This window comes from Vulpes vulpes, chromosome X (assembly GCF_048418805.1).
Source record: "Vulpes vulpes isolate BD-2025 chromosome X, VulVul3, whole genome shotgun sequence".
Lineage (NCBI taxonomy): Eukaryota > Metazoa > Chordata > Mammalia > Carnivora > Canidae > Vulpes > Vulpes vulpes.
In genome coordinates, this window is record NC_132796.1 from 61,046,606 (window position 1) to 61,066,060 (window position 19,455).

The 19,455-nt window shown below is 34.4% G+C and overlaps 1 protein-coding gene across 1 annotated transcript in view; it reads left to right on the top strand.

Moving 5' to 3' along the window:
• The window catches only part of CYLC1 (cylicin 1), an 80,912-nt gene extending 68,094 nt beyond the window's left edge, over positions 1-12,818 (top strand). Inside the window, exons 2-6 of the mRNA XM_026016773.2 lie at positions 695-728; positions 6,661-6,693; positions 8,384-8,502; positions 9,862-11,544; positions 12,783-12,818. Coding sequence (XP_025872558.2) covers positions 695-728; positions 6,661-6,693; positions 8,384-8,502; positions 9,862-11,544; positions 12,783-12,818 — 1,905 coding nt within the window. The remainder of the gene's footprint in view (positions 1-694; positions 729-6,660; positions 6,694-8,383; positions 8,503-9,861; positions 11,545-12,782) is intronic.
• Positions 12,819-19,455: the final 6,637 nt, after the last annotated feature.

Below are 19,455 nucleotides of genomic sequence, written 5' to 3' on the forward strand. Positions count from 1 at the left end.
TTGGTCTATAATTATCCTTTTTAGTGGGGTCTTTGGTTTTAGAATTAAAGTTATAGAACAAGTGGAAGTATTCCATCTGTTTCTATCTTTCAGAACAGTTCTAGTAGAATAGGTATTGTTTCTTCTTTAAACGTTTGATAGGATTCCCCTTGGAAGCCATCTGGCCCTGGAATTTGGTGTTTTGGAGGTTTTGATGACTGCTTCAATTTCCTCCCTGGTTATCAGCCTGTTCAGATTTTCTATTTCTTCCTGTTCCAGTTTTGGTAATTTGTGGTTTTCCAGAAATGCGTCCATTTCTTCTATATTGCCCAATTTATTGGAATACAGCTGCTCTAATATGTTTTTTAAATCATTTGTATTTCCTTGGTATTGGTGGCGATCTCTCCTTTTTCATTCCTGATTTTATTAATTAGAGTCTTTCTCTTTGGTTTTTAATAAGGCTGGCCAAATGTTTTTATATATTATTAATTATTTCAATGAACCAACTCCTGGTTTTGTTGTTCTGTTCTACAGTTCTTTTGGTCTCTATTTCATTGATTTCTGCTCGAATCTTTATTAACTCTCTTCTTCTGCTGTGTGTAGGTTTTATTTGTTGCTCTTTCTTTAGTTCCTTTAGGTGCAAGGTTTCCTTGTGTATTTGAGTTTTTTCCAATTTTTTGAGGGATGCTTGCATTGCAATGTCTTTCTCTCTCAGGACTTCTTTTGCTGTATCCCAAAGATTTTGAAGAGTTTCATCTTCATTCTCATTAGTTTCAATGAATCTTTTTAATTCTTCTGTAATATCCTGGTTGAACCTTTCATCTTCTATCAGGATGTTCTTTAACCTTCACGTGTTTGAATTGCTTCCAAGTTTCTTCTTGTGATTGAGTTCAAGTTTCAAAGCATTATGGTCTGAAAATATGCAGGGCACAATCCCATTCTTTTGGTATCGGTTAAGATCTGATTTGTGATGCAATATGTGATCTAATCTGTAAAAATTTCCATGTGCACTTGAGAAAAATATGTATTCAGTTGTGTTTACATGTAAAGTTTTGTAAATATCTGTGAAATCCATCTGGTTCAGTGTATTGTTTAAAGCTCTTGCTTCTTTGGAGATGTTGTGCTTCGAAGATCTGTTGTTTCCAGAAAGTGCCATGTTGAAGTCTCCCAGTATAAGCATTTATTATCTATGTCTTGACTTTGGTTATTAATTGATTGATATACTTGTCAGCTCCCACATTAGGGTCATAAATATTCATGATTGTCAGATCCTCTTGTTGGATAGATCCTTTAATTATGATATAGTGTCTCTCTTCATCTCTTACTATGGTCTTCGGGATAATCTTTGATTTATCTGATATGAGGATTACTACCCTTGCTTTCTTTTGAGGACCTTTTGAGTGTAAATTGTTCTCCAACCTTTCATTTTTAGTCTGGAGGTGCCCATAGGTCTCAAATGAGTCTCTTGTAGACAGCAAATGGATGGGTCTGGCTTTTCTATCCAGTCTGAAAACCTGCATCTTTTTAAAAAAATTTTTTTTATTTATTTATGATAGTCACAGAGAGAGAGAGAGAGGCAGAGACACAGGCAGAGGGAGAAACAGGCTCCATACACTGGGAGCCTGATGTGGGATTCGATCCCGGGTCTCCAGGATCGCACCCTGGGCCAAAGGCAGGCGCTAAACCACTGCGCCACCCAGGGATCCCAAAACCTGCATCTTTTGATGGGATCATTAAGCCCATTCACGTTCAGAGTTCCTATTGAAAGATATGAATTTAGTGTCATCGTAATACCTATTCAGTCCCTTTTTTTGTGGCTTATTTCTTTGGGCTTCCTCTTTCTTTTCCCAAGTCAATAGTTCTTGCAGAGGTGGTTTGGTGGTCACATATTCTTTCAGTTTCTGCCGATTGGAAGCTTTTTATCTTTCCTTCTATTCTGAATGAGAGCCTTGGATAAAGTATTCTTGGATGCAGTTTCTTTCATTTCGGACCCTGAATATATTCTCCCAGCCTTTTTTGGCCTGGCAGGTCTCTGTGGAGAGGTCTGCTGTTAATCTAATATTTCTCCCAATAAAAGTTAGGCATCTCTTGTCTCTTGCTGTTTTAAGGATCTTCACTTTATCTTTGGAATTTGCAAGTTCTACTCTTAAATTTTGAAGTGTTGAACGGATTTTATTGATTTTAGGGGGGATCTCTCTATCTCCTGGATCTGAATGCCTGTTTCCCTCCTCAAGTTAGGGAAGTTCTCAACTATGATTTGTTTAAATATGATTTCTGGTCCTCTGTACCTTTCGGCACCCTCTGGAACCCCAGTTAAACGTAGATTTTTCCTTCTGAGGTTGTCATTTATTTCCCTTAACCTTTCTTCGTGGTCTTTCAATTGTTTTTTTTTCCCTCAGCTTCCTTCCTTGCCATCAACTTGTTTTCTATGTCATTCACTCGTTCTTCTACCTCATTAACCCTTGTCATTAGGATTTCCAATTTGGATTGCTTCTCATTCAACTGATTTTTATTTCGGCCTGATTCTTTCTAAATTCTGCATTCATGAAGTCTCTTGAATACATAAAGGATTCAAAAAGCATAAAGCTTTTTTTCCAGAGCCATCAGTAGCTTTATAATTGTGCTTCTGAATTGGTTTTGACAGCAAATTGTACTCCATCTTTTGTGGGAGAGAATACTGTTTCTGATTCTTTCTTTTGTGGTGAGTTCTTCTTTCTAGTCATTTTACTCAGTACAGAGTAGCTTAAAACTAGTTGTACTTGTTAGAAGTGCAAACTCCTCTCTGTAACATTCCAGCTGTTCGCTCTTCAAATATCAGGTTGAACCCATAGTTTTTCAAGGTGATTTGAAATTTATCTAGGTTAGTTGGTGGGGACAGGTGACTTGGGGACTCTACTACTCTGCCATCTTGCCCCACCCCCTGTGCCTGTGTTCTTTATCCACTGATGTATTCATTGGCAATTAGTTGGCTTCTATATCTTGGCTATTATAAATGCTGCTGCATAAACAAATGCACATCTATCTTTGAGAATTAATATTTTTTATTTCTTTTTGTAAATACCCAGTAGTGGAATTTTTAACTCATATGGTATTTTAAATTTTAATTTTCTGAGGAACTTCCATACTCTTATCATGGCTATACCAATTTACATTCCCACCAAGAATGTATAAGGAAGGGTTCCTTTTTCTCCACATTCTCCCTTTTCAAATTTTATTTCTTGTGTTTTAGCCACTTTAAAGGCTGTAAGATGATATATCATTGATTGGTTTTGATTTGCATTTCACTATTAGTGATGTTGAATATCATTTGATGTATCTATTGCTCATCTGAATGTCTTCTTTAGAAAAATGTCTATTCAGGTCTTCTGCCCATTTTGTAATCGGATTGCTTGTGGGTTTTGTTTGGTATTGAGTTGTATAAGCTCTTTATATATTTTGAATATTAAACTCTTTTTTTTTAAATTTTTATTTATTTATGATAGTCACACAGAGAGAGAGAGAGAGGCAGAGACACAGGCAGAGACACAGGCAGAGGGAGAAGCAGGCTCCATGCACCGGGAGCCCGACGTGGGATTCGATCCTGGGTCTCCAGGATCACGCCCTGGGCCAAAGGCAGGCGCCAAACCGCCGCGCCACCCAGGAATCCCGAATATTAAACTCTTATCAGATATATCATTTGCATTTGTCTTCTCCCATTTAGTAGGTTGTCTTTTGGTTTTGTTAATAGTTTCTTTTCTTGTGCAAAATATTTTTATTTTGATGAAGTCTCAATAGTGAACTTTTGATTTTGTTCCTTTTGCCTTAGGAAACATATATAGACAAATTTTGTTATAGCTGATGTCAGAGACGGTTTTCCTGGGTTTTCTTCTAGGATTTTAAGTGTTTCATGTCTCAAATATAGGGTTTTAGTCCATTATGAGTTTATTTTTGTGTTTCCCATTAATAGGTGGTCCAGTTATATTCATTTACATTTAGATGTCCAGAGGAAGACATAGACATGGCCAACAAGCACATGAAAAAATGCTCCATATCACTGGCCATCAGGGAAATACAAATCAAAACCACAATGAGATACCACCTCCCACCAGTGAGAATGGGGAAAATTAACAAGGCAGGAAACCACAAATGTTGGCGAGGATGTGCAGAAAGGGGAACCCTCCTGCACTGTTGGTGGGAATGTGAACTGGTGCAGCTACTCTGGGAAATTGTATGGAGGTTCCTCAAAGAGTTAAAAATTGATCTGCCCTAATACCCAGCAATTGCACTGCTGGGGATTTACCCTAAAGATACAAATGCAGTGAAATGCTGGGACACCTGCACCCCGATGTTTATAGCAGCAATGTCCAAAATAGCCAAACTTTGGAAGGAGCTTCAGTGTCCATCGAAAATGAATGGATAATACCCTCCAGTTCCATCCACATTGAAGCAAATGGTGGGTATTTGTCGTTTCTAATTGCTGAGTAATATTCCATTGTATACATAAACCACATCTTCTTTATCCAGAACATAAAGACTCCTAACTCGGGGAAACGAACTAGGGGTGGTGGAAGGGGAGGAGGGCGGGTGTTGGAGGGGAATGGGTGACGGGCACTGAGGTGGACACTTGACGGGATGAGCACTGGGTGTTTTTCTGTATGTTGGTAAATTGAACACCAATAAAAATTAATTAAAAAAATAAATAAATAAATAAAAAGAAAATGAATGGATAAAGAAGTTGTGGTCTATGTATACAATGGAATATTACTCAGCCATTAGAAATGACAAATACCGACCATCCCACCATTTGCTTCGACGTGGATGGAACTGGAGGGTATTATGCTGAGTGCAGTAAGTCAATCAGAGAAGGATAAACATTATATGCTCTCATTTATTTGAGGAATATAAAAGTAGTGAAAGGGAATAAAGGGGAAAGGACAGAAAATGAGTGGAAAATATCAAGAGAGGGTGACAGAACATGAGACATCTAACTCTGGGAAACCAACAAGGGATGGTGGAAAAGAGGTGGGTAGGGGGTTGGGGTGACTGGGTGATGGGCACTGAGGGGGACACTTGATGGGATGAGCATTGGATGTTATGCTATACGTTGACAAATTGAGCTCCAATAAAAAATATACAAAAAAAGAAAAGAACACAGGTGCACATACACGTGCGCATGCACACACACACACACACACAGTGGAATATTATGCCACCATAATATAGAAAGAATAATCTAATTCTTATTGCAAAGAATAAGATCTTTCCATTTTAGACAGCATGGATGGACCTTAAGGCTGTTATGCTAAGTGAAATAAATCGGGCTGAGAAAGTGAAATACCATATAGTTTCATTTGTAAGTGGAATCTCAAAAAAAAAAAAGTTGACAAGCAAAAACAGAATAAGACCTATAAATGCAGGGAACTGAGAGTTGACATTCATGGGAATAAAAGGCATAGCATAAGGAATATAGTTATATTGTAGCAGCAATGTATTGAGATAGTAGGGAATGTAACACAATGTGTTGTTGAATCACTATGTTGTACAATTAAAACTAATGCAACATTGCATCAACTATACTAAAAAATTCATTGAAGTATTATTATTGAAGGCTTATTAACAATATCATTATTATTGTTAGCCATAATACACATTTAATTAATGTATTTTGTTATCTAATTATCAATGTTTATAATGCAAACTATTATAATATTGAATAATACTTAGGAAATATATAGTATTTTGTCATGTTTTAAAATTTACGTTACTTTTTTATTGAAGTATACTTAACATACAATATTATATTAGTTTCAGGTGTACAACATAATGATTTAACAATTCTATACATTGTGCAGTGCTCACCACAGTAAGTGTGGTTATCTGTCAGTATATGCATCATTAAAATATTATTCACTGTATTTCCTGTGCTATATATTTCATCTCTATTATTTATTTTATAATTGAAATTTTGTACCTCTTAATCCTCTTCACCTATTTTGTTCATCCTGCCACCCTTTTCCCCTCTGGCAACCACTAGCTTGTTCTCTGTACCCATGAGTCTGTTTCTATTTTTGTTTATATATTTATTGTTTTTTTATTCCAAGTATAAGTAAAATCATATAACAGCTTTTATTTCACTTTACATAATACCCTCTAGGTTCATCCATGTTGCTGCAAATCAAAAGATTTAATTCTTTTTATGGTTAATATTCATATATATATATATTACATCTTCTTTAGTTATTTATCTATGGATGGACAGTTGTGTTGCTTCTATATCTTATGTATTATAAATCTGTAGTAAACATAGTGGTTCATATATTTTTTTGAATTAATGTTTTTATTTTCCTCAAGTAAATACATAAAAGTGGAATTGCTGGATCATACAGTACTTCTAGTTTTAGTTTTTGGAGAAATCTCCATGCTGTTTTCCACAGTAGTTGAAGCAGTTTACATTCTTACCAATAGTGTTCAAGTGTTTCCTTTTCCATATCTTCACAAATACTTATTTTTTGTCTTTTTGATACCAGACATTATCACTGGTATATGTTCTATATTATATCATAACATCATATCATATCATATCATATCATATCATATCATATATCATATCATACTATAAATTATTATTGACACATTACTATTATTACTTATCTTTAAATACTGCACAACTTTAATTGAGGCTTTTTTTTAACAGGCAAGAAGTAAACATCAGAACAAATGATAATTCCATATCAAGTAAGAAATGAGTCTTTGAAGTTCAATTTTATTTACATTACATTTACAATTATTTTAGGGACAAATAGCTTGTATCTTCCATTCAATGTAATAGAGCATAAAATACTCCGATATTTTTCTTAATATTTAAAAGTACCTATATATGTGTGTGTATGTGTATGTGTGTTGGAATGTGTGTTTGATTAAAATATTTCTGACCTTGAGCACCTGGGTAGCTCAGTCAGTTAAGCACCTACCTTCAGCTCAGGTCATGATCAAGTCCCACATCTGGCTGCCTGCTTAGTGGGGAGTCTACATCTCCCCTCTGCTCCTCCCCCTGCTTGTGCTCTTTTCTCTCTCTCTCTCTTTCTCAAAAATAAATAAAAATCTTTAAATTTTTTTTAAAATCTTAAAAAATATTTCTAACCTTGATGAGGTTTTTTACTAGCTATTTTAAAAGGAAATAGTTTTTCCTTCCTCATTATAAAAACCAACCTTAATTGCATGAGTTTTCCTTTTATTTAAAATCCACAATTCTGAAAACCAAAGTAAAGAAAAATATATAGTCAAAATCATGAAAATGGACATTTCATTTTGTTGAACAGCTACAACTTAAGGAAAAGTCTCCTTATATATTGAGCTGACATCTGCCTGCACTGATATAAGTTTTACTCATGGAATCTAATCCTCCCCTTAGGAAATACATAGAATTTTCTAACATTGTGATTAAAAGCATGGACTCTGATCCAAAATATCTTTGAATCTTAGCTCTTGTACTTTATGATTTTTGGCAATCAATTTAACCTCTCTCCGTGCTTCATTTTTGTACATCTATAAAATGGAAGCAATTATAAAAATTATTATCTAATTCAAAGGGTTGTGAAAATTAAATGTGCTTAAAACAGTCTGACAGATAGTAAGCACTATATAAGTGTTAGCATTGCAGCTATTCTGTTATTACTATTACTACTACACTTTCATATAAAAATTCTTTAAGTATTTGATATAGTGATCACATCTCTCATTAGTCTCCTTATCTCTAAGAGAACTATTCTGAATTACTTCATCATTTCTTCTTTTGATGTTAGAGCATCCACCTAGTTTGATCACTTTATTCTGGATGCCCTCAAGGGTGTATATGCCATTTTTTAAATAGAATTCTCTGAACTAAAATCAGTATTTGGGTATGTAACCCTAATTTCTGTGGCCTGGATGTCATTGAGGTCAGAGGAGCACTAAAATAAATAATTAGATTTAATCAACAGACTTTACAGACTACTTTATGCTCTTCATTGTGTTATTATGGAAACTATAGAATTCATAGCATTTGAACAGAACAAAAATGACTAAAGAACAACAAAATAGAGAAGACGATGGAGATGTTTGAAAGGAAATATTAAATCTTTCTCTATTTTCCATTCCAATTGTTTGTATTTTTTAAGTACTATGACTTAAGTCAAAATTGTGAAAACTGGTTTAATACAGAAAATAAAGCTACAAATGTGATCTTATGCATAACTTAGTGCTAAATGGGGAAATTAGCTTTTATTTTCCCTGATATGCAAATAACTACAGACTCCAGAGGGAAAGCTATATTTTAAGTTTAAATTTACCTTAATTTAAACAATGTATTTCTTACTCAAGAATATTTCAGTGCTGATGAAAATCTGACTATTAACTGCAAATTGTTCATTGTCCTCACTCATTTTAGTAAGTGAATCAAGCAAAAAAATATGGAATCAAGATTATTTTCCTTTGACATTTCCCAAACCACTCCAGCCAGGTAGAAAAAAGAGATCAAGACCTTCAGAATCACAAATCACAGTTCCTGTAAGTATTGAAAATGTCATTGTTAACTAAATCTAAGCTTACATAATATATAAACATAAATAAAAACATATAGTTTGAATTTTGGTTCCTTTTGGAAGCAGATATTTTTAAATTTACTATTATCTCCATCTGTTTCAAATAAACTTTTATTTATACATAATTCTCCTTTTCAAAGACATTATATAAGTAGTAGGCTGTGTAAGCTACAGAAGCTAATGCTGCAACTAGTGGAATCTCTCAGAAAATGTTTACCAGCTGCCAAAACATCTTAACTAAATCTTAGAATATGAGCCAATATTGATGAGGTTTCAGAGCCTCTTAATTTTCTTTAATCTGGTACTCAGGATACTAGATACTGGGACATTCAAGCTTTCTACCACTTTTTTAAAGTACCATTATCTCATTAATAAGGAAAAGGAAAAGCTAGCTTACAAATAGAGAAGATGATGGACATGTTTGAAAGGAGACATCAAATCTTTCTCTATTTTCCAATTCTACACTTTGTATTATTTTAACTACTATGATTTAAGTGAAATCTGATATCACTCCTAATGATATCAAAATGTGTTTTAAAATCATTACCCAAAGCAGAGTTACAGTCAATGAATTTCTTCAAATGCCATCCATTACATCTGTAGTGATCCAAGTTTCATGCTTCTCTTCATGGTCCTCCTTTAATTCTATATGACTATTTCATTGACTGGTGATGTCCCTATTGAATAGTGAAATGACTATAAAAGATAAATGCAAAATTAGTTTATGTATCCATTATGAGTAACAGATTTGATAGATTTGGGATTGGGATTTAAAAAAATTACATTACCACTGCAAAAATTAATATGATCTGATATTTATTTCATTTTATGTCCTTGTTTTGGGAAATAACCCATGCCAAGGGTCTCAGGCTCTTGATTTGTTCAGATATCTTGAAAGCAGTAGCAAAACTCTAAGTAAGGCCTGAAACAGTTGTCACAAGAATTGTCATGACAAATTTCAAGGGAATCAGCTTATTTCTGAGGTAACATGAGAATGAAAGGTGCACAAAATGTTTCAAAAGATCTCTCCTATATAGGGATTTAAGAGGAACCCACTGTCAATGGTGAGGAGGAGCCCTTAAATATCATGGATCATTGTGGGCTTACTCCAATCCCTATTTAAGTCATTGAGAAAATCCTAAGGTTGAAAGTCATTTGGCTCCTAATATGGAGTTATCTCACATACTACAACACACACAAAATGTTGAAAATATTTTTTCCATTTTAAATAGATGGTTAATGAAAAGCTAGACAATTTTCATGTTTCAGTTAAAAAATATAACTTATTTAAAATGTTTATCATTATTCTAACTAATCTTTTCAGAGACATGACAAAAGAAAATTAGAGGAAATTCAGAAGCCAGCTCATATAAGGATAAGGCATTCTTCAAAAAAAATTTCCCAAAGGCCATCTGTTTACTTAACAGTTAGGAGACAGGCTCAGTTCAGAAATCCTTATACTCTTAAAGCTTATCCTGAAAATGGAGAATCTAAGAAGTCCAGAGATGACAAAAAAGGAGGAACTTTACAGAGAAATGCCAAGGAAAACAAAAGCCCATGTGACACAACTACAGATTCTAAAACAGTAAATGATGAGAAACCTAGAAAAGGAAATAAAGCAGTTAAAACTCCATCAAAATTATCATGTGAACTATATAAGAAGTCAAAGTCCAAATTAGAAATAAACCCAGAATCCAATTATTTTGAGGCAATATCAATGTATCCAAAAAAAGATAAGAGAGAGTCAAAGAATTTCAAGGAGACAGATAATGATTTCATATGTGCAAAGAAGGATTCTAAGGATTCACAGAACAATTCTGATGCCAAATCACAGACTTGTTCAAAAAATAGTTCAAATATGGATTTCATACTCTATTTAGAGGAGTCTGGTGCTGAATCCATGAAACTTGATATGTGGTTAAAGAATTACTCTCAGAATAATTCAAAGAAGCCTTCAAAGAAGGACACAAAAAAGGATGCAAAGAGCTCTGATGCTGAATCTGTAGACTCAAAAGATTCAAAGAAAGATGTAAAGAAAGACAAGAAAGGTACAAAGAAAGACAAGAAGAAGGATTCAAAGAAAGACACAGAGTCTACTGATGCAGAATCTGTAGACTCAAAGGATGCAAAGAAAGAGCCAAAGAAGGCTAAAAAAGACTCAAAGAAAAGTGACAAGAAAAGGGATGCAAAAAAAGACACAGAGACTACTGATGCAGAATCAGCAGATGCAAAGAAAGAGTCAAAGAAGGCTAAGAAAGATTCAAAGAAAAATGACAAGAAAAAGGATACAAAGAAGGATGAAGTGTCTACTGATGCTGAATCTGAGTCTGAATTAGAGACAACGAATTGGAAGAAAGATGAAAAGAAGGATAAGATAGATTCAAAAAAAGATGAGAAGAAAAAGGATGCCAAGAAGGATGAAGTGTCCACTGATGCTGATTCTGAATCTGAATGGAATTCAGAAAAGGGTAAACAAGATGAAAAAAAGGATAAGAGAATTTCAAAAAAAGACAAAAATAAATCTGCAATGAAATATGAAGAGTCTACTGAAACTGAATCGGATTGGGAGTCAAAGGATAAGTATGAATCAAAGAAAATTAAGAAAGATTCAAAGAAAGATGCCAAGAAACAAGAGTCTACTGATGCAGAATATGATGAATATTCCAAGAGAGACTCAAAGAAGCCTGAGACATTCAAAAGTTCAGATGCTGAATCTGAAGAGTCACTATATAAACTGGAGGCTAAAAAGAAAGGAGTTGATGAATCTGATGCCACATCTGCAGATTCAAAGAAGGAAACACTGGAACTAAAGAGAGAATTCAAAATGTCATCCAAAAAGACTACATTCAAAGAAAAGGGGAAAAAAACAGGTACAGGTAGAGTCCCCCCATTAAGAGAAAAACCACCACTACCTCCTTGTGAGCCTTTACTACCATCACCCAAGATCAAACGTCTCTGTCGGTGCAAGATGCCTCCTGAGCCTCTAAAACCAAGATATGCTCCTTTGGTATGTTTATTGTGTTTTATTTTAGAAAAAATGGCCTAAAATGAAAACTATTTTTAATTTATATTTTCCTTAAGAGTAGTTTAATTTTACTGGAATATTGATAAGTTAGGGACTAACAGATAAGCAAGAATACTACAAAAGGACTCAAAAGAGTTGAAACTAATTGTCAAAAAGAATAATATTTAGATTGACAGAAAACTAACTTGTGACTTAAAAATTTAAAATTATTTATAAAGAGAATACTATTATAAGGGAGATTTACTGTTATATTCTTAAGAAATAAAAAATGAAAACTGACTAAAACTTCTACAGGGGAAGATTTTAATGAGATAGAAAGACATTTCTTAATTTTATTTTCTCCAGATTTCCTCCCATCCTCCTTCCTCCAAAGTCTGGCTGTAACAGAAGCTTAAGTATACATCTCAATTTAATGTAGGGGCTCCTGTTCCCCATATTCTCCACCCTTGCTGACTCTCTGATCTTTGGCTAGGATTTAATTTATTTGCATGCTTTCCAGGCATTACTTATATGTCCTCTCATTTCACACAGTGTTTATTGTCAATTCTAAGCATCATAGGACTGACCCCCTGTGTTGTGCTAAATTCAGAGCTTCCATAGATATTGCTGAGTCTTAACTTTGAGCTTCTCTTATTAATTGAATCCCTCCCTTTCTCCTCTTCCTTCCCATTCTCATATGCTTATTTCCTCTCAAAGGGCTTCCAGCTCCTCTTCTAGTCTCGTGAGGATCTCTCTTTACGTTTTATTCCAAGTTTGTCTATCTTTGGTTTACAATAAAATTTTATGTATAGATCTCCATTTCTCTCTCTCATATATATATATATATATATATATATATATATACACATATATAGCTTTTTCTCCACATATTCACCACAATTTGTTATTTATCTTTTTGTGTGTGCTTACTCCTTAGCTTTATCTTATTTATTATTTATTTATTTATTTATTTATTTATTTATTTATTTATTTGCTTATTTAAATTCAATTACCTTTTTGATTTTAGCCATTTTGACAGGTGATATCTCATTGTTATTTTGATTTGCATTTCCCTGAGAATTAGTGATGTTGAGCATCTTTATATGTTTCTTTTCATCATCTATAGGTCTTCCTTGGAAAATGTCTGTGCATCTCTTCTGCTCATTCATTTTAACTGGATTACTTTTTTATCTTGAGTTGTGTAAGTTGTTTACATATTTTGAATATTAACTCTTTATCAGATATATGATTTGCTGCCACATGGTGTGTTCCGATGAGAGATGAAATGATTACTCAGAGTCCAACATCTTGGGAAAAAGAGAGACTCAAAGAGGCTACACTGTCAGGCACTACCAAGAAATACAGGCACCAAGGTGAAGCCCTGAGTCTAGGTTGGTTTTCAGCCTTATTATAATACAATGTAAAGTATGCAGAAGCAAGGAAGGAAAAACAACTCAAGAAACCAATCACTTGAGGGGCAGCAGGGAACTGTGTATGTAACTATAGGCATGGGTCTCAGAGAAGCATTAACTAGGGGGCTTCAGAGGATGGAGAACTGACCTCAGCAGGCGTGGATATCTACCATCATTGCTGTTTTCAACATGTACTGTTTTCAGTACAGAACAATGGCAGGAATAATTGGCTTTTGCCACACAAATAAAGCTGTGGCCATTTATGCATGTTCCTGTTCTTGTTGTTTCTCTTACCCTCTCAGGTCCTGCTCTTGCACAATTTAAAAATATCTTCCCTAATTTTTTAGGGTATATATTTTTGTTTTGTTCATGTTTCCCTTCTTTGTGCAAAAGTTTTATGTTTTTGTATAGTACCAATTATTTAAATTTACTATTGTTTTCATTGTCAAAGGAGACATATCTAGAAAAAATGTTTCTATGACTGATGTCAAGGAGATTACTCCTTATATGTTCTTCCAGGAAATTTATAGATTCAGGTTTCACATTTAAGCCTTTAATCCATTTTGATTTTTTTGTGTGTGTGTATGGTGTAAGAAAGTGGTACAATTTTATTTATTTTTTTTGCATGTAGCTGTTTAGTTTTCTCCACACTATTTATTGAAGAGACTTTTTCCCACTATATTCTTCTTTGTTTTGTTCTAGATTAATTGACCATATAATCCTGGGTTTATTTCTGGGTTTTCTATTCTCTTCCATTGATCTCTGTGTCTATTCTTATGCCAGTATAACACTATTTTGATAACTACAGCTTTCTAGCATACCTTGAAATCTAAGATTGTGATACCTCCAGCTTTGTTGTTCTTTCTCATGACTGCTTTAGCTATTTAGGATCTTTTGTGGTTCCATACAAATATTAGGGTTCTTTGTTCTAATTCTGTGAAAAATGCTACTGGTATTTTGATAGGGATTGAATTGAATGTGTAGAATGCTTTGGGTAGGGCAGCCCCAGAGGCTCAGCAGTTTAGTGCTGCCTTCCGCCCAGGGTGTGATCTTGGAGACCCAGGATCGAGTCCCACGTTGGGCTTCCTACATGGAGCCTGCTTCTCCCTCTGCCTGTGTCTCTGCCTCTCTCTCTCTCTCTCTCTCTGTGTCTGTCATGAATAAATAAATAAATAAAAAAACTTTAAAAAAATAAAAAAGAATGCTTTGGGTAGTATAGACATTTAAACATTTGTTCTCCTGATTCATGAGCATAGAATATTCTTGCTTTTGTTTGTGTCATCTTCAAATTCTTTCATTAGTATTTTAAACTTTTTGGAGGACAAGTACTTTACCACTTTGGTGAAGTTTTTTTCTGAGGAATTTAATTATTTTTGGTGCAATATAAATGGGATTTTTTTCTTAATTTTTCTTCTACTTCGTTATTAGTGTATAGAAATGCAATGTATTTCTGGATATTAATTCTGTATACTGTAAATCATTTATTAGTTCTAGTAGGTTTTTGGTAACATCATTAGGATATTTTATATGCAGTTTCATGTCATCTACAAATATGAAAATGTGTTCTTCCTTACCAATTCGGTTGCCTTGCATTTATTTTTCTTGTCTGATTGTTATGGTTAGGATTTTCAGTATTATGTTGTATAACAGTGGTGAGAGTGGACATCTTGTTTTGTTCCTGATCTTAGAAGAGAAGTTCTGTTTTTCTCCATTGAGTATGATGATAGCTGTGAGATTTTCATACTGGCCCTTACAATGTTGAGGTTTATTCCCTCTGAATCTGTTTTTTTTTTTTTTTTGAGAATATTTTTTCATGAATGGATTTCAGATCCTTTCTTTGCTTTTATTGAAATTATTTTATGGTTTTTATACTTTATTTTGCTAATATGGTGTATAACATTGGTTGATTAATGAATATTGAACCATACTTCCATCACAGGAATAAATCTCACTTGATTGTGCTAAATCTTGTTTTAAATGTGTTGTTGGATTTGGTTTGCTAAAATTTTGTTGAAGATTATTGCATTTATGTTCATCAGATATATTAAACTGCAGTTTTCATTTTTTATATTTTCTTTATCTGGGTTTGATATTAAGATAGTGCTGGGCTCCTAGAATGATTTTGAAGTCTTTCCATCCTCCCCTGTTTTTGAAATAGTTTAAAAAGAATAGATATTATGTCTTCTATAAATATTTGGTAGAATTCACCTGTGAAACCATCTGGTCCTGGACTTTTCTTTTGGGGATTTTTTAAATTACTGATTCAATTTCATTAATAGTAATTGGTTTGCTCAAATTTTCTCTTGCTTCCTGATTCACTTTTCAAAGGTTATATGTTTATAGGAATTTATCCTTATTTTTCTGAGTCATCAAATATGTTGACTTATAATTTTCCATAATATTCTTTTATAATCTTTGGTGATGTCCATTGTTACTTATACTCATTCATTTGTGACTATAGATATGGGAATCCTCTTTTTTATGAGTCTAGCTAAAGGTTTATCATTTTAAAATACCAGCTCCTAGTTTCATTGATCTGTTATATTTTTTTTAGTCTATATGTCACTTATGTCTCCTCTAATCTTTATTATTTATGAACTTCTGCTGACTTTGGGCTTTGTTCCTTTAAGTGTAAGGCTAGGTTTTTTACTTTAGATTTTTCTTACTTCTTGAAATTATAATACCCTTGAGGGATGCCTGTGGTATTATAATTTTCCCTCTGAGAAGAGCTTTTGCTACATCCCAAAGATTTTGTAACATTGTGTCACCATTCTCATTTGTCTCCACTAATTTGTATTTGTTCTTTGATTTCCTGGCTGACCCATTCATTGTTCTGTGATGTTGTGATCTCTCATCTTTCATTCATAATTCTATTTTTTTTAATTAATTTTTATTGGTGTTCAATTTACCAACATACAGAAAAACACCCAGTGCTCATGATTCTATTTATTTTGATACTTTCTCTTTTCTTTTTAATAAGTCTCTCTAGGAGTTTTTCAATTTTATTAATTCTTTCAAAGAACCAGATCTTAGTTTCATGGATTTGGTGTACTGTTTTTGTTTGTTTGCATGTGATTTATTTCTTCTCTGATTTTTATCATTGTCCTTCTTCTGCTGGCTGTAGTCCTCAATTGTTGTTGGTTTAGCTCCTTTCAGTTTTTAGGTTAGATTGCAAAATTGAGATATTTCTTCTTTCTTGATGTAGGCCTGTATTGTTATATACTTCCCTCTTATGGTTATATTTGCTGCATCCCAAAGGTTGTGTTTTCATTTTCATTTGCTTTAATGTACTTTTTATTCCTTCTTTAGTTTCCTGGTTTACCCATTAATTCTTTAGTAGGATGTTCTTTAACTTTCATGTATTTGTGTTCTTTCCAAATTTTGTCCTGTGTTTCACTTCAAGGTACATAGTGCTGTGGTCAGGAAATATGTATGGTATGATCTCAATCTTTTTCTACTGTTGAGGATGTATTTTTGACCCAGTATGTGTTCTATTTTGGAGAAAGTTCTATGTGCACTGAAGAAGAATATGTATTCTACTGCTTCAGGATGAAATACTCTAGATATTTCTGTGAAGTCCATCTGGTCCAATGTGTCATTCAAAGCCCTTGTTTCCTCGTTGATCTTCTGCTTAGATGATCTATCCCTTGCTGCATGTGGGGTGATAAAATCCTCTATTATTATTGTATTATAATCAATGAGTTTCTTCATGTTTGTTATTTTTTAAAAAATTTTAAAATATTTTATTTATTTATTCATACACACACACACACAGAGGTAGAGACACAGGGAGAGGGAGAAGCAGGCTCCATGCAGGGTGCCTGACATGGGACTCGACCCCCGGGACTCCAGGATCACGCCCTGGGCTGATGGTAGCACTAACCTGCTGAGCCACCCAGGCTGCCCTTCATGTTTGTTATTAATTGATTATAATATATATATATATATATATATATATATATATATATATATATATAATATATAGGATATATATCCAGGGATATATATATATATATATATTATACTACTCTGAAGTAGTTGGGGGCATAAATATTTACAGTTGATAGATATTCTTGTTAGATGGACTCCTTTATTATGATACAGTGCCCTTCTTAATCACTTATTAGAGTCTGTTTTAAAATATAGTTTGTTTTGTGAATGGTTACTTGGCTTCATTTTGATGTCCCTTAACATAAAGGATGGCTCTCCATCACCTTATATTTAATCTATAGGTGATATTAAGTCTCAAACGAGTCTCTTAGCATATATATGCGTCTTGTTGTCTCTTTTTATTCCATTCTGATACCCTATATCTTTTCATTGGAGCATTTAATCCACTTATATTTTAGAGTGATTATTGATAGGTAAGAATTTAGTGTCATTTTGTTTATTACACTGACTATAGTGATTCTGAAGATTTTCTCTGTTCTTTTCTAATATTTGTTGCTTTTGTTCTTTCTTTCCTACTCAAATGTTCCTTTTCAATATTTAATGCAGAGCTGATTTAACATTCACAAACTCCTTTAGTTTTTGTTTGTCTGGGAAACTGTCTTTCCTTGTATTTTGAATGATACCCTTGATTGATAAACTATTCTTGGTGCATATTTTTCCCATTTTACACATTGAATACATCATGCTACTCTCTTCTGGCCTGCCACATTTCTGTGGAAAGATCTGCTGCACATCTCGTTTGTATTCCTTTGTACATTAGGGGTTTCTTTTCTCTTGTAGTTTTCAGGATTCTTTCCTTATCTCTGTATTCCAACATTTTACTACAATATATCTTGGTGTTGGCCTGTTTTTGTTGAATTTGATGGGGGTTCTCTCTGCCTTCTGGATTTGGATGTCTATTTCCTTCCCCAGATTACGGAAGCTTTCCAGTATTATTTGCTCAAATAAAACTGCTGCCCATTTTCCCTCTCTTCTTTTTCTGAGACCCCCTATAATATGAATGTTATACTTTTGGTGTCACTGAGTTCCTGAAGTCTACATTCCTGATCTACTACTTTTCTTTCCCTCTTTCTTTCAGCTTTATTATTTTCCATAATTTTATCTTCTATGTCACTGATTCATTCCTCTGCTTCATTCATTCTTATTGTTATTATATACAGTCAGTTTTGCATCTAGGTTATAGAATTTTTTATATTTCAATCTGACTATTCGTTCATTCTTGTATCTTTGCAGAAAGGTATTCTCTTATGTTTTCTCCTTTTCTCAAGCCCAGGCTGTATCCTTAGGATTGTTGTTTAAAATCTGGTGTTGGTATATTACTTATATATGTTTTGATTAGATCCCTGGCCATAACCTCTCCACCTTCATTCTTTTGGGGTGAATTCCTCCATCGTGTCATTTCGTCTAGATCAGTGTGTGTGTGTGTGTGTGTGTATTAGGAAATCCTGTTAAATTTCCTGCTCCTGAGACTTATAGCTATATTGAGAAGAGGTCCTATAGAGTCCAGGGCTTGGAACATCAGAAAGTCTTTCAGAGTACGCATTCTGTTGTTTTGGTTTGTTTTCTCTTTCCCTCAGGTCAATCCTCTACAGAGTTTCTCCTTGCTAGGAGTGGAGAGTGTTTGGACCTTGCCCAGTGTGTGGTATCTTAAATATATTTTTGTCTGTTTGTTAAAATAAGCCTGCCCCTATTTCCACTAGAGCTGAAGCTTTGCAGCACTCTGTGATCAGTAGACTTGGTGCATGTGGTGGTTTATGCTTATCTTCTGAGGGAGGGGCATAATGCTCTGTTCTCAACCTAACTTGCCCTAGTAAAGATACATCTGCAGGAATCAGTGAGGTGGGGGTTTCTTAAGTGGCACCAGCCTCCACTGGGGGCCACAGTGCTGCTCACTGAAGTCTATCAGTGGTGATGAGTGGGGCAGGGGTAATTGTATCATCTTGTTGTTTTGTCCCCACATAGGGAATTTCAAGCTGCAGCTGTTCAGGAAGCCCTCACAGAAGAGCATACAATCTCCCTTCTTGTGCCACAGGCTTCTGTAAGATTCTTCCTTTCACCCTGTCTCTGTGTCGTCTGCCTGTCTGGTGGTGCAAAGCTCCTATGTTTTATTTCAGGTGCACAGCTTGGTTTCAAAAATTCCAAATTTTAGAGACCTTGAGTGTTATAGACACTTGCTGATATTCTGGGGGACGGTCTCCCTGTGCTGTTGCTGATGCAAGCTTGTCCCAGAAAAGCAGTCACATGATCATGCAAGGGCTGGGAGTTTATGGTAAAATACAGCCCAAAACTGGCTTCCAGGTTAACTGCCTTCAGCAGGTACCTCTGCTGCTATGCTAATTAACATGGTCACTCAATGGCTCCTGCCTATATCTTTTGTTCCCTGGTTGGGGAACAAAAATGGACTTTTGCACTTCTCCCAAATGCACTTCAAGTAGGCAAACTATTTCTCCTGTTGTGACACATGAGATCCTCAGACCATGCTATCTGCTACAGGATCTCTGCCCTACTTCCCCACAGGAGGAAGCCTGCCATATATGATCCTGGTGATGAC